The sequence below is a fragment of the Anas acuta genome, chromosome 26 (assembly GCF_963932015.1).
Source record: "Anas acuta chromosome 26, bAnaAcu1.1, whole genome shotgun sequence".
NCBI classification, from domain to species: Eukaryota; Metazoa; Chordata; class Aves; order Anseriformes; family Anatidae; genus Anas; species Anas acuta.
This window is the reverse complement of record NC_089004.1, coordinates 5,557,771-5,572,968: the sequence shown is the minus strand read 5'-3', so window position 1 is coordinate 5,572,968 and position 15,198 is coordinate 5,557,771. Positions and strand designations below refer to the sequence as shown.

The 15,198-nt window shown below is 62.3% G+C and overlaps 3 protein-coding genes across 4 annotated transcripts in view; 2 read left to right on the top strand and 1 right to left on the bottom strand.

Moving 5' to 3' along the window:
- SBNO2 (strawberry notch homolog 2) overlaps positions 1 to 1,380 on the bottom strand; it is a 55,361-nt gene extending 53,981 nt beyond the window's left edge. The window contains exon 1 of one of the 2 annotated variants that reach the window (XM_068661328.1): positions 1,255 to 1,380. The gene's annotated coding sequence lies outside the window, so the exon portion shown is untranslated. The remainder of the gene's footprint in view (positions 1 to 1,254) is intronic. The other variant, XM_068661329.1, reaches the window with a different exon arrangement.
- A 3,115-nt stretch (positions 1,381 to 4,495) lies between these two features.
- On the top strand, positions 4,496 to 7,903 carry LOC137844791 (uncharacterized; the record flags this gene model as incomplete). Its single annotated transcript, XM_068661349.1, has 1 exon — positions 4,496 to 7,903. A coding segment is annotated over one exon (1,197 nt), but the record flags the coding sequence as incomplete, so codon positions are not given.
- The window catches only part of STK11 (serine/threonine kinase 11), a 34,489-nt gene continuing 26,515 nt past the window's right edge, over positions 7,225 to 15,198 (top strand). The window contains exons 1-2 of the mRNA XM_068661348.1: positions 7,225 to 8,296; positions 14,035 to 14,118. Of these exons, the coding sequence (XP_068517449.1) occupies positions 8,007 to 8,296; positions 14,035 to 14,118 (374 nt within the window). The 5' untranslated portion in view covers positions 7,225 to 8,006. The remainder of the gene's footprint in view (positions 8,297 to 14,034; positions 14,119 to 15,198) is intronic.

Sequence of the window (15,198 nt, the reverse complement as noted above, 5' to 3'; positions counted from 1 at the left end):
CGGGCAAGTGGGCAGACAGAAACGGGGAGCGCCCGAAGTCGCTGCGAGCACCGGCTTTGTGCTGTGCCGCTAAGCACCGAGGTTTCAGATGTTTTAGGCTGCTCCTTTGGCAATGATTAAGGAAGTTCTTTGGGTGATTCAGGCACTCTTCCCTCACCCAGCGCTCACGCTGGGCTTTCAATGAGACTTCACTCAGCTGAGCTGCTAAAGGCAGGGTCTTGTTTTAGGGAAATGAGTACAAACACCGAGTGAATTGATAACCATGGAAAAAGAGCAAGCAGCAGAGACGAGAACAGAGCTCAGGCTACCCAATAACTCTGCCAAGTCTACTTCAGGGGACTCGCAGCGTTCCCCAAACTGAAAGCAAAAGCACCAGTGCGTGATTGCCACTTAAAGGCATTCCCGTGCCCGGCTGCCGGTGGCTGAGTGGCACCGCGCTGGCCCACGCCCGGTGTCCCAGTGCCACGGGTGACCCACGGCACTCAGCCGGCCACCAAACTCCCCACCACAACAGCGCAGAAACCAAAAAAAAACCCACAGGCCTCTGGGTCCCACAGCGACCCCACAGAAGTCGCCCTTCAGAAGGCCGCCCCGTTGCACTGGACGTGAAGTCACGCAGAGATTAAGCCGTCTCGGCTGATTTTTAGGGTTACTTTTGAGATGGGAGCAGCTTCCTAAACCCCCCGGGGCCATTTAATGGTTTTAGGAACCCAGTGGCAGGCGACCACCGCCAGCACCAGAGCTGGGAGCCCGTGAGCGTGAGCCCCGTGCCCCAGGGGCGTTCAGCTGGGCCCTGAGGCACCGCGACAGGCGCACACCCGGGGGTGCCGGGGGGGGGGGGTTCTGTGCTCCCCCCCCCCCCCAGCACCAGGCCCCCGGCCCCTTGGTGCCCCTGGGTGCCCCTGGGGCTCAGCCCCTTCCCAACCGGGCCCTGAGCAGCCAGGAGCCCCCAGCTCTGCTTCGCGAGGAGAAGCGGCCCCCGCAGCCACGCACGGAGCCGAGCGGGGCAGCTCCGAAGCCCCCCGGGACGCGGAGCCCCCCCCCCCCCGGGGTCTTCCCGAGCCCCTCGGGCCGGGGGCGCTGCACGGGTAGACCTGGCGGCCGCGGTGCTCAGCCCAGAGCCGCGGCCGGGAGCCAGCGGCACAGCGCGGCGGGGACCCCCCCCGGCCCCGAGCTCCCCCTTCCCGGCTAGGGGACCCCTTCCCGTCCCGGGGACCCCCCCTCCCCGGCCCCAAGCCCCCCCCCAGGCCTCACCGTGCGCGGGGCTCTCAGGCTCCCGCCCGGCGGCCGCCGCCTCGCCGCGCTTCCGGGTTCCGCGCGGCCGCCATCTTGGGGGGACGCGGCCCGCGGGGCGGAAGGGGCGGGGGCGGCCGAGGGGGGGTCCTGAGGGGGGCTGGGGGGGTCCTGGGAGGTTCCTGGGGGGCTCCAGGGGGCCCAGAGGGGTCTCTGGGGGGGGTCTTGAGGGGGCCCGCAGGGATCCTAGGGGTGTCGGGGGGGGTCCCGGGGGGGTCCCAATGGGGCCAGAGGAGTCCCGGAGGGGTCCTTGAGGGCTCCCGGGGGGTCCCGGGGGGGTCCCATTGGGGCTGGGGGGCTTTGAGGGGGCCCGGAGGGATACTTGAGGGGTCCTGGGGGGAGTCTCAATGGGGCCGAGGGGGTCCCGGGGGGGGTCCTTGAGGAGTCTCGAGGGGTCCCGGGGGGATCCCGGGGAGGCAGGGGGATCCCAATGGGTCCGGGGGTGTCCCACGGGTGTCTTTGAGGGGTCTCGGGGAGATCCCAGGGGTCACAATGGGGCCAGAGGAGTCCTGTGGTGGTCCTTGAAGGGTCTTGGGTGGGGTCCCAGTGGGGTCGGGAGGGTGTGGGGGGCACCGGGGGGTCCCTGTGCTGCAGCCCCTGGGGAGCTGAGGGGGGGCTCCCGCTCAGGATTAACAGGGAAGCGGCTGAGTGGGAAATAAAAGCCTTGGAACCCCCCCCCGTGCTGCTCGCCTTCCTCCCCTCCTGCCCGCTTTTATAACTTTCTGAGTGTGTTTGCGCTGGGTCTTTGCCCCTCGTAAGCCCCGGGGTAACGAGGCCGATCCCAGTCACACCCAGTCACACCCAGCAGCGTTCCCACTGCGCACACCGGCATCCCCAGCGGGAGATCTCCGGGCTGACCCCCGGGGAGGGAGGTGCAGAGCCAGCGGCACGGCAGGGGGAGAGGCACAGACCTTGGCCGTGGGTCCCGGGCACCAGGATGGGACGGGACAGGATGGGATGGGATGGGATGGAATGGGACGGGATGAGCTCCCTGCCTAGGTGTGCTGCGCTGCTTTGCCGTGAGCAGAGCACTGGGCACACGGGAACGGTGCCTGTGCAGCGCCGGGACCCGCTGTGGAGCAGGGCATGGCTCTGAGACCCAAGTTTGTGGGTGTCTGGGAGGCAAAGCCAAGACCCTTTGGGATCCGAGCGCTGCTCCCTCCAGGGCAGCCCCTCTGGGACCTGCTGAGGGGGTTTAAGGAGTCGGGGAAGTATCGGGGTTGCCCCGTAAAACCCCGGCCCTGCCGGGGTTTGCAGGGAGCCTCAGCAGCATGAGCCGGCTCAGCCGGGAAGCAGCTCCGTACCATCAAAGAAGCTGCCTTCAAAGCAGACGGTGAGAACAAAAGGTTTGGGGTTTCGTGCACAGCGCTCGAGGAAGGCAGAGGAAGGCAGAGGAAGGCAGCCTGCACCGGCACGGCCGGGGAGCCTCAGGCACCAGCACCCTCAGCTGGCCCCGTCTGCTCCCTGGGGAGCCGAGCGCCTTGTCCTGGGGGGCTTCAGAGCCAGCAGCAGCAAAAATCCCAAATCCAGCCTCACCTGTCCCACAGTCCATGGGCACCTCACAGCAGGACCCCGCCGCCAGCTCTGGCAGCCCCAGCCCCTGCAGGGCCTCAGCCCTGGCACAAGGGACATTTCCCCTTCTCCTGCTCAGGCCCAAACGCAGAACTTGGCATTTTGGGGCTTTTGGGGCTGTCCGTCAGCGCTGCTCTCAGAACACTTCATTCATCGGCAGGCGTTAATTAATCAGCAATTGCATCATGCTTTCTGAAGTGTTCTTTTTCCAGAGGTTAATGCCAGAGGCTCTGGCTCCTTTAAATCACACTTTTAGGAACTCCTTCTGCTCTGGCTCTCGCTGCACACCCCAGCGGGCTCGCTGAAGGCACCAGCAGCACTGCCCTGCCTGCGCCGTCCTCGTCCCCCGTACGGATGGGAGCTCTCCTACGTGAGAACAATCACCAGAGCCTCCTTAGCTGCGCACTTTTAGGGCTTAAAATCCCCTAGAGCTATTTCCGTAGTGCGATACCAATGAATCAAGGCGGTGGGAGCACCCGCAGGGATCCAGCTGGGGGTTAGTCAGCCTCCTGTAACCGCTGCCAGCCCTGCAGCTGGTGCCACAGCCCCAGTGCTCGCCTCCTTCCCGCTTCCCACCCCGGTTCCTGTTCCAGGCACAAACCCGCTGACCCTACGGTCCCCTCTGCACCCCTAAATCCCCTCCAGGAGCCAGCGCAGCACCTGCTGCAGGCAGCCACCAGCCATGGGTTGGGGGCTTTCAGCTGCGGGCCCTGGAGCTGGGGGGCAGCGGGGAGGTGCTGGGTGTGCTCGTGGTGTGTGTAGGGCTCTGCCTTCCCCGTCCCCACGTGTGGGTGTCACCCCGTGGTGCTGGGATGTCTGTGTGCAGTGCTGGGGCCGTGGCTGGGCTGCGTGCTGGTGCTCTGCCCCTTGGAGGAGAGCGATGCCCCGGGGAAACGCTCTGCCTTTCCCAGAAGAATCCCTTCCCAGGCAGCCAGGCCTCTGGGGGCACTGGGGCCTGGGATAATGGGCTCAAAAACGAGAGCACCGGGGCCCCGAGCCTGCAGCCTTGGCTGCCGTGCGTGCCACGGGGCCGCTGCCGTGGCGGTGCCGGGGTGAGCCCGGCCGTGTTGCATGCACTCGGTTCCTGTTTTTTTTCCCACAGCCTGGAAATCCCCTGACTTTCCGCTGGGGCGAGGAGCCCTGGGTCCAACTGGCTCCGTGCCGGCCCGCAGCTTCAGGAAGGGGCATCTCAGGGTGGGGGGACAGAGCCACTGCCCCGTGCCAGGCCGTCTGCGCAGGCTGGAGCCGAGCAGGGAGCCTGGACGGGACTCGGCTGCTCCGTACCTGGCAGGAGCCACGCTGGGGGGCAGCCTCCTGCAAAGCCCCTCAGGTTTGGGGAACCCTTCACTGAGTTTCCACCTCTGGGGAGTCTCTTTCTGCGGCACCGGGAGCAGAGTGCAGCTGATGCAACCCGGCTGGGAGCTGCAGCCGAAGCCATGGGAGCTGCCTCCTGCCCGGGTTTCTTTGCTGTGGACGGTTTCCAATCGATCCTGCCCTCCTGCTGCTGGGAACCCGGCCCCCTCGGGAGGGGGAAGCACAGCACTTACCAGAATTTGGGTGATCGCTTTCCAGCACTTTGGACTCGGTGCCAAGATCGAAGTAAATCACACGCGGCCAGGCGCTATCATGAAAGAAGCCTGCAAGGGAGCAGGAGGAAAAATACGGTGCTGCCAGAGCCCCGGGGGGCGGCTGCGCCCCCTTCCCTGCCCTGCTGCCAGCTCCAGGCCCTGTGCTCTGGAAAAGCTCCCCAGCTCCTCAGGGTGCTGTGGGGATGGAGCCGGGGAGATGCCCCTGGCCCTGGGGATCTGCGGAGCCTTTGGGGACCCTGGGCTGCGGAGTACGGGTACTGGGATGTTTTTGCTCCCCAGCAGGACCCCGAGCAGGGCTGCCAGCGCCGTGTCCTCGTGCCATGGAGCTGGGAGGATGGCTGCAAGTTCACAGATTTATGCCTGAGGTGTTTAAATGCGCTGCTCTCTGTGACTTACAGGGTCCTTCCAAAACGATCTCCCCTCAGAGATGCCTTGCAATCTGCATGTCTGCAGCGCTAACACGTTTGCACTTTGCTGGATGCCTCCTGCCAAAAATCCTTCAAGCGCTCCCAAGCCGTTACCGAGAGGCAGCCGGTGCCCCTGGCAGCCCGTGGGGCACGGCGGTGGGTGAAGCTCCTGTGAGCCCTTTGGCTGAGCTCCCCGCCGCCAGCCGGAGCCTGCGGCTCGCTGCGAGGTGTTTGGTGAAAGCCAGCGAGCGGCAGGAGCCTTCCCAATGCCTGCATGGGGGGAGACGGGAGCAAAGGCAGCAAGAGCTGGAGCAAAGCCCTGCAGGAGAAGCGTTTGGGTCAGGAGCGCTGCCAAAGCCCCGTCCTGCAGGAGCAGGTCCCTGGCTGTGGTGCTGGCACGGAGCCACTGTCCCAGGGGAGCCACCGTGCACATCGCTCGAAGATGTTTTCTCCAGCTCTTTCCGTGCTGTTTTTGCACCGTGTGGCCCCAAAGCGAGCTGGGGACAGCCAAGGGCAGGCGGCTGCTGCTGGGTGCGCGTTCGGCCGGGAGAGGGCAGCTCCTGCCGCAGGCACGGCTGCGAGCAGTGCAACGGCGGCTGCGGGAGCCGGGAGGATTTGCATTGGGTGCTAGGGGAAATCACCCCAAAAACGGGCCTGGGGCACGGCTGGGCCGGGCTGGAGCAGCAGGTCCCGGCGGTGGGGCTGCCTCAGGGCACGCTGCAGCCTCGTTACGCTGCTGGGGAGCTGTGCCCGTCCGTCTGTCCCACGCAGCTGCCCGTCTGTCCTGCCCGCTCAGATCAGCCACCGGGGCAGGAATCACAGAATTTCTAGGTTGGAAGAGACCTCAAGAGCATCGAGTCCAACCTCTGACCTGACACTAACCAGTCCTCCACTAAACCATATCACTGAGCTCTACATTTAAACGTGTTTTAAAGACCCCCAGGGCTGGTGACTCCACCACTTCCCTGGGCAGCCTGTTCCAATGCCTCACAACCCTCTCAGTAAGGAAGTTCTTCCTAACATCCAACCTAAAAAAAAGAGGAGGAATTATCCTCCACTGGTGCTCTCTGGGTGCTGCTGGTAAAACGCAGCAAGGAGAAAGACAAATAAATGTTTGTGAGATGAGAAATATCTCACAAATCCCCAGCCCAGCCCAGTTCAGCCCAGTTCAGAGGCCGCTGGAGTGTTCCCTAGGCCCGCTCTGGGGGTGACGGGGGGGGGGGGGGGGGGCGTTCTGTGGCGTTCTGCTTTATTTGTTATTGTCCTGGGGCGTGAAAATGTGTGGGGGCCGGGCGGTGAGCGCTGAGGGGTGCTGGCAGGGGAAGGAGACGGAGGCAAAGTGTGGTGCAACGGGGGCACAGGGGGCTCGGGGGGTCTGTGGGCCTCGAGCACCGGGCTCAGGGCACCGGGAGGGGCCGGGAGGGGCCGGGAGGGGCCGGGCCCCGCTCCCCGGCCTAGGCCCAGGCCCCGGCGCCGCTCCCTTCCGCGCCCGTCTCCATGGCAACCGCTTCCCCTTCGCCCTTCGCCCTTCGCCCTCGCGGGCGGCTGACGGGCAGCGCTGCCGGCCAATCAGAGCTCCCCGCCGCCCGCCCGAGCGGGGGGAGGGGCGGGCCGCAAACTCCGCGAGCCAACCGGAAGCGAAAGCCGCCCTCCCGGCTCCTCCCCCTCGCCTCCAGGCCGCGGCCAATCAGCGGCAGAGCGTGCGGGGGCGGGGCCGGCGCGGCGGCCAATGGGAGCGCACGTCGGTCGCTAGGGAGGCGCGAGGCCCGGCCGGGGAGGAGGAGGAGGAGAAGGGAGGGGGAGGGGGGGCAGCGGCGGGAGCGCGGCGGGGCCGGGCGGGGGCGGGAGGTAAACAAAATGGCGGCGGCGGGCGGGAGGCGGCGGCGCTGAGGGGGCGGCGGGGAGCGGGCTCCGAGCAGGCCCCGAGGGCGCAGCGGCGGCCGGCGGGGATCCCCCGGAGGCCGGGCGGGAGCGGGGAGGAGCGCGGCGGAGGCGGCGGCGGGGCCCGGCCCGGCCCGGCCCGGCCCGGGCCCAGGTTCCGGTTCCTGAGGCCCAGCAGCGGGGAGGGGGGAACGAGGCCTGCGGCCCCCAGCCCCCCCCTCCCTTCGACTCGGTGGCGGCCGGGGGGGGGCGCGGCCCGGGCCCTTCCGAGAGGCTCCCGTGGCTGTGGGGGGGGCACCGGGCCCTCCCCTCCCCTCCTCGCCCGTGTCCTACCGGGGGGCGGCGGCGCTGCCCCGGGCCCCGCCGTAGAGGAGCCCGGGTGGGGGAGGCCCTGCCCTGCCTTGCCGCCATCTCTGGTTGCCTTGGGGGGGGGGAATGGGGTGCGTGGGGCTGCGGGCACGGGGAGCCGCGTCCCGCTGACGGTGCCCGTGTCCCGGTGCTCGGGGAGGGGGGTGGGGGGGCACCGGCCGGTTCTGCGTTGTGTGAGCCCAGCCGGAGCCCGGGGGGGGGACGCATCATGTGCCAGGCGGAATCGCGGTGCTTGAAGGATGCCCCTGGGAGGTGTCGGTAGGCACCGAAGGCCTCAAACTTTGGTCGGCGTGAGAAGCGAGGGCGGTGGGATTGTTCCTGAAAGCTCCTTCAAGGAAACGTGCTTCCAGCTGCCCAACGGCTGAACCCCCCCTGCCACCGCCACCGCCGTGCCCGTGCGTGGAAGGTGAGGCCGGCTGGGCAGAAACGCTCTCCCTGCCCTCCACCCCGGAGCCGGTGACTTCGCGCTGCTGGTGATGGAAAGCCACGAGAGGGACTTGGCGCTCGTCTGGTTTCATGCGGTGGCCTGAAGTCCCGGAGGATGACCTAGCACTTCGCTTGACAAACTGGGCCAAGTTCAAGGCCAGGGTGACTTGAAAGAACCCTAGTGGTGGGACCAGGTCGGGAGCGAAGCGCGTCCCAACCTGAGCGTGTCTGGTCACAGAGAAATTCTTTTTAAGAGACCTTGCGTTACTGGAGCAGGCCTGGATCTTTTAGCATCCACCTGAGCTGGAAGCAGCTCGTAGTTCTTGTTTTGTTGTTTTTTTTTATTCATGTTTGTACAATCTTCTGGATCTTTTTTTTCAAGAAGGAGTAAAAGGGAGTGTTGGAAACTCACAAGCAGGATTAAAACCCTGAGCGCTTAAGGAAGGCGGGTGAAGGAACTTAATCCAGGATGGATATGCAGGAGCCGCAGCAGCTGGGTATGTTTGCCGAGAGCGAGCTGATGTCCGTGGGGATGGACACCTTCATCCACCGCATCGACTCCACCGAGGTCATCTATCAGCCGCGGCGGAAGAGGGCCAAGCTCATCGGCAAGTACCTGATGGGAGACTTGCTGGGAGAAGGCTCCTACGGCAAAGTCAAGGAGATGCTGGACTCTGAAACCCTCTGCAGGAGAGCCGTGAAAATCCTGAAGAAGAAGAAGCTACGCAGGATCCCCAATGGGGAGGCAAATGTGAAAAAGTGAGTAACCGTTCCTGGGGGCTGGGGGTGGACCTCTGCTGTTGTTTTCCAGCTGGAGTTTGGTCGTTTTAGTCAACCACACGGCTCTGAGTTGTGGGAATGTTCCCCAAGTTGTGGGGATTCAGGAACCTCCACCACTGAGCAGCCGCGGGGCTGAGGACGCTCCTAAACTACCCCGTGCCCAGAGCGGGGACAGGGAGCCCGGCCTCAAGGGCAAGGGGGCAGCTCTGCTGTGAACAGGCAGCACGTAACGCGTCTTTTTTATGGTATTGCTGCTGAGAAAGGATTCCTATTTGGGATCCCATGTCAGAGGGGTGAACAGCGCTGCTTTTAGCTGGGAGAGGTGAGGGTGGGTGCACAAGGAGCCTGCACCAGCACCAAGTGGTGTTCGGGCTCCTGGGGATGGCCGTTGGCGCTGCCACCCCTGTGGGAAGTGCCCGGGACGTGCTCCCTGCATTCCCCACCCGGTGGGCGCAGGGAGCTGTGAATTTCTTCCTCGTTCCACTCCTGACTGGTGGGTTTAGGAAGCAACTCCAGGCTCTTCTCAGTCGCTTTCTGCAGCTGTAAAATGGGGCCAAGGGTTGTCAGCCTCTCCTCGGTGACTCAAGATCCGTGCTTGGAAGGCTCTTCGAGTGCCAGCTCCATCCCCATTAGTCAGGGCAGGAGCAATTAAAACAGGCTGGGGAGCAGCCTGGCGTTAGCTCTGCTCAGGACTCTTACACAAAACTTTCCCTTTCGGCCTCGGGCCGGCTGCGCTCCCCACAGCGAGCTGTTCGCTGCGGCCCTGCGAGATAAGCGGCTCTCTGCTGCCCAGGGGAGCCTCCTGCAGCCCAAACAAGCCTCTCGCAGGGGTTATCTCGTGGTGGGAGGGAGATCTGGGGCTGGTACGGCCTCAGCTGCGGCGTGCCGAGCCCAGAGCCGTGACCCAGCAGCGTCTTGTTTCTGTTTCTGGGGCTGGGTTGAGTTTCCGAGCCCAGCTGGGAGATATTTCACGTCCTGTACCGGGCCCGCTGGCTCTCGGGGCTCTCCTCTAACCTTCAGTGCCAGACGTGGGGACAGGGCAGCCGCAGGGCCTGGTGCCGGGCCCTCCCTGGGCTGGCACAGGGTCAGGCTAGGAGTAAACTGTTGGTTAATGAGTAACAACAAGGTTCTCGTCTCGCTGGGTGCCCCGTCCCACCCTGCCCCCTTCTCTGGTGTCAGCGTGGCTGCGGAAGGGGAGCTTGGTGCCTCCTTACTGCAACCCTAAACTCCTCTCCCTCCTGGTGGGAAAGGCCCTGCCAAATAACAGGGGAGCTTCCTGTTATCAGAGCCCCGGTAATGCTCCCGAGTCCCGAGGTGCACCCTGCAGAGGCTTTATTCATGCCCGCAGCCTGGGAACGGCTCGTTTGGCTTCGTTAGGGCAGACGAGCCGGGCGCTGCTTTGCTGGGGACGTTTTTCTGGCTCTGCTGCCCTTGCTCCAAAACACGGCGGCAGATCCTAAACGTTGCCTCCCAACGAGGGCTTGCTTCAGCTCGAGTGCCTATTTTGGTCACCCTGTCCTTCTCTCTCTGCCCAGCTCCCCGTTTGCTTTATTTTCTTGTTCAGCCATGAACTTTTTCAGGACAAAACGCCCCATTTTGGCTGCGGCCAGGACCACGCAACTCCGACCTCCCCGGCTCTGTGGGAGCCGCACCCCAGGCTGCTCCCACGGACTGCAGGGAGGCAGCGAGGGGCTCACACCCCCAGCTCCTGCTCCTGGTGCAGGTTCCCGACGAGGAGCTGATGCCTGTGTTGGTGCCACGCGCCCCCAGCCTTCCCCGTGCCCTTACCTGCACACGGCGGTGCCGCTCGGGATGAGATCTTCACAACCAGCCCCCCCTCAGCTGCTGCCCCTTGAGGTCAGAAATCTCTTCCTCTGCCCCCAGCGCCAGGCTCCTGCTCTCCCCGTGCCCGTGGGGGTGTGTGAGCAGTCTCATCCAGGGCAGGGCTCAGGCAGCTGCACTCAGGATGAGTTTAAGAGTTGGGAGAGAAACTCTAAGGACGTGTTTTCTGTGCTATAGGACCCTTGAGGGAGTTATCAGCCTGCTCGCCGGGGCTAACATCTTCCCGCAGAGCTACACACGTGGTAGTGCCCCTGCAGAGGGGCTGAGTGCTTTGGGGGGGGTGGTTCTCAGCTCGGTGCTTGTCTGCTGGGAGCCTCTGCCTGGTGTTTGTCCCTAAATTCCTCCTCGTGCAGCTCTGACTGTGGGGATGGAGCCAGTCCTGACCCCAGACTGATCTCTGTCCTTGGTTTGCTGCCCATGCAGCTTCCTGCCCCCCGTGCGCCCGGCAGAGACGCGCTGCGGGGACAGGTTGGGGACCCAGGGGTCAGCTGGGCTGCATTTGGGATTTCTGGTGCGGGTGCTGAGGGTTCAAACCTGAGACCCCTGTCCCTAAATCACCACGGGGGATCCTCGTGCGCCCTCGGTTACTGCAGAGAGCTGGGGGCAGGTCGGTCAGCCAGGTGGGTCCTGCTGCCCCCAGTTAGCCCAGGAGGGGTTTAGTGGGACCGCCAAAAAGACGACAGGAAATTTGGAAGGCTTTGTCTCCAGCAGCACAAGTTTAATAAAGCCGTGCACTAATAGCCTCCCATTTTAATTAAGTGTTTGGGACTTTCTGAGCGTGTCCCAAGTGCCTTGTTCGGTACTTACCACGCTCGGCGATTACTCAGATTTGAATCTCTGCTCATTACAGCTCCTCGGGGGCCTTGGCTGTGCGGCAGCCCCGCGATCAGACACCTCACCACGGGGCTCTGCACATGGGAGCCGGGCAGAGGACCCGGTGCCCACGGGGATGGTCCCGAGCCGACCGAGTGGATTCCTGGGGCCGCGGGGCTCTCGGCTGCACGGGGTCCTGCAGGGTTCAAGGTGCTGCTTTGGAAGCTGTGACCTGTAAAGGGGCACTGGGGCTGGGCTGTCGGGCACTCCGGGGGTGCCTCCTGCGCCCTGCCGGGGGAGGCTGCTTTTGGGCGGAGGAGATGGAGGGGAAAGCCGTTCACCGAGCAGACCAGAAGTAAGTTAATCTGCTTTGTGGGGTTTCGAGGACACTAATTTGTAATTAACGCTCGCTTTGGCTGCGCGGGATTACAAAATCAATCTGAGTAACTACATAATGCAGCAGTTGGGTTGCGTAAAGACCGAGCGGGTGATTCTCCGGGCCCTTGTAGCAATTAGCAGGAGCGGTGCCGGCGGATTTCGGGCACGTGCCAGGGCTGGCGTGCGGCGTGGCACCGATCCCTGTGCGGTGCCACCAGCTCCTGGGCCCTGCAAGTGGGGCTCGAGGGGGGCACAACTGCCAGTGGACAAGTAAAGGAGCGTTTGGGATGGGGGTGAGCGTTTCCCTGGCTGGGATTTGTGCTGCGGGCCCTCAGCCCTGGCCTGGTTTGGCCTGGAGGTAATATGGGAAAGATCCAGCATCACCTGCAGCCAAACCCTACAAGCCTGGGCCTGCGGAGGACCCACGGGAGTCTGAGGAAGGGGCTGGGATGTGTGCTCGGGCTGTGAGCCCGAGCTCAGGGGTGAGGATCCTTCCTGAGACCCTGCCCTCACTGGAGTGGTCCAGGAAAGAGCATCCCCTTTCCTTGGCACCCCCAGAGCCGTGTGGGACAGGCAGGGGGCTTTGTTAGGGACCAAAAAAAAAGAGCTGCTGGGTCTGGGTGCATCTGGGTGAGCCTGGGTCTGACAGCTCCCTGCTGAGGGACCTGGCAGTTCTCCCTTCCCCTCTGCTGGGGACAGCTCCGCTCCAAAAAAGCTGTGCTGCAAACTTCGTGCTGTGTCTGAGGAGTGACAGAGAATGAGGCAAAGCTGCAGCAGTTGAGAAGGTCCCAAAATCTGAGTGGGTTCACTGGGCGGCTGTGCCCGGGCTGAGGAGGAATGCAGCGAGCCGAAGGCACAGGTCGTGTCCGTGAAACTGCGGGACAGGGGTGGGCCGGGGCCTCCTGGTGTTAACTGGGGAGGGGGAAGGCAATGCAGGCACCTCCTGGAAATGCAGGCACCTCCTGCCGAGGTGAGGCCTGCGCTGCCTGGTGTGGCGAAGGCTGGGAGCAGAGCTGGAGGTGACTGGTGTGTGGCTGCCTCCATTCCTCGGGTGCTTCAGAATGCCAGAGGAGCTAAAAATAGGAGCCCTGGCCTCTGCCCCGGAGGTGGGTGGCATTTGGGCTGGGAGGCTCCCAGCGCCGCCCCCGGCCTCCTCCTGGAAACGGGCACCGCGGAAATACCGACAGTTATTTTTCTCTGAAAGGTGGAAGGAGTTGGTGTCGGAGCTTCCACGCTGCGTTACAGGGAATGAGCTGCTGGGATGGGTGGTTTTAAGCTCCCCGGTGTTGGGAGCTTTCTCTTTGCAGCAGAGGAACCCTCCCGGGGTGTGCCTGCTCGCTGCTGGCCTGCCCCAAGGCCTCGGCCGCCCCCCCCCTCGTTATTCACAAAGTTCTCAGAGCCACGCCGGTGCTGGCTGAGGTTTCCATGCTAATTTAATCCACTTCAGCCTTTTGGTCATTCCTATAATTAGAGCAGTTGCATCACTTTGCAAATCTGTCTGCCATTTCAACTCACCACCCCGCGGAGCTCTGCCTCACCACCCCGCCTTCCTCTGCAGGTGCCCCAATTTTTAAAACCCCGTGTGATACAGGAGGAGTGCCGGGACCGACCTTTGGCAGCGAGACAATACCACACTGCTCAGGAGTTCCTAAAAGATCTTTTTTTAAAAAACAAATTGCTCGTGTTCCTGCACTTCGCGAGCTCTCTGAAGGAGCAGCTGCTGCTTTGACCAGACACGAGGCGTCCCCACGCCGCTGCGCTGGCGGTGATGGAGCCAAGGGGTGAGGGTGTGCCATGGGCTCGGGCAGAGGCTGTCCCTTCTGAAGCTGTGCTCAGAGTCCCTTCTAATTCTGCTTTCAAGTGCCCCAGCTGCTGGGACGCAGCCAGGCTTCTCCAAGCTGCTCCCCAGGTGGCAGGAGGGAAGCACGAAAGGAGCCTGCGAGCAGCTCAGCGCCAGCCCGCGGCCGAGCGGCAGCGAAGCGTCTGCGCCTCCCAGCCCTGCGGAGCAGAACCACCCCGACCTGACCGGCCTGATCCTCCTGTTCCTCCTCTTCACAGCCGGCCGGCAGGATTCTGCAGGCTGAGTTTAATGTAAAAAGATACTGAAATGTGGTGGTTTGGGGCCGAGTGCAAGATCTCGAGAGACAAAGATCGAGGTGGCTGATAGGAGAGCCACCCAAGGGCCCGTTCCGTGGCAAAAGGAAGGCGTCTGCTCAGCCTCACATTACACACTGAGCACAAAAAAAGGATTCAATTTAAATCTCTGAGCAGTTCGGTCGAGTTAGAGCTTAGAAGAAGGCGCTGTTCCTGTCTTTGTTCCCAAGTTCACGGCGTGGTGTTGCTGAGCACAGCGGGCTCTTGCTGCCACCCCTCGCTCCTCTGCTGGGTGTATCCCAGCTGGGATTCCTCTCCGGGGAAAACCGAGGGGCTTTGTAGTGTTAACTGGAAGGGTTCTTGGTTTATTCCTGGGCAGTGGCCAGTCAGTATCTTTGTGGGCTAACCTTGGGCTAATGAATTCAAGAACACACAAGACCTGTCAGGCAGCGTGTGCAGGTAACCTTAGGAGAAGCAGCCGGGGCTAATGCAGTTTGAGGTGTAAAAATCCATTAGAAAATGTTCGCTGCATTCCATAGTAAGGAAATAGCCTTCTAAATTTAATGTTTTTCCCCTTTCTTTTCCTGCAGGGAAATTCAGCTCCTACGACGATTACGGCACAAAAACGTTATCCAGTTGGTAGATGTATTATACAACGAAGAGAAGCAGAAAATATATCCTTTTCAACACGGTGCTGGAAGGTTTGAATTCTTGTCGTTTTCTGCTGCAGTGCTGAATCATTTTAGTTCTGCTTTTAAGGCCCTGCTGAATGTTTCTTAAGCTTAAAATTACTTCCCCTAGTATTAAACGTATCGCATGGCTGGAATACTTTCCACTAAGTGTGCTTTCTTAAGTTTCCCAGCTTCTCAGTTGGGAAATAAAAATATTGTCCCCAGATTACGTCTGTGGGGCTGGAGCAGGGGGGAACCACCCCTGAAATCCTGTGCTTCGTTGTGTGACCTTCAGCAGCTCGGAGATGAAAATAAAGCCGCGGATCTGTCCCGCTGAGCCTCCTGTCCTGGCTGGCAGTGTATGGCAGTGCTTCCTTTCCCTGAAGATGGCTCTGTTTTGATTGACGCTATGTGAAATCAATTCCTGTAACGTTTTTTCCTTTAAGTTCTTGGCAATGGTTTAGGAATTCTTATTCTTTCCCTCAAAAGAAAGGGGGGAGGGAAATCCCTTGTTCTCTGGCACACGGCTGCCTGCAGCTCGCTCCCTTCGTGCGGAGGGGCTGCGCGCTCCAGCAGCGTGCCTCCTCCACGGGCAGCTGGAGCACTCTGCTGCCAGTCAGCCCCACCAAGATAGACGAGCTCCAGAGCCTCCTGCTGTGTTCTTTGTGCAAAGGTCTCTCGTGGTACTGCTGGGAGAGACGGGAAGCTTGTGGTAGCTGTGAGAGAGAGGAAGCACAGTGCTCCTGTGCACAGTGCAGAGACAGAACCGCAGCTCTGGAAGCTAAGCTGGGGTTTGAGATCTGGGTGCATCGCTCGCACTGCGGCGTGTGACTGCAGCACACGGTCCTGCAAGTATTCTGAGCCCCCCTCTGCTGTACGCTGTGCCTTGGGGTGTGGGTGGGCAGCTGGGTGCTTCTGGGGAGCACGCTTTGACTTAGGCCAGCTCATGAACTCCCTGAGCTGATCTGTTGTAGCGCCTTATAAATAGCCACTTTTATTTTTGGCAGTGTTTTCTAAATACTGCCTTCCAATTACAGTACTTCAGAAAACGGGTAACTTAATTGTGTGCTTTAATTAGATCAA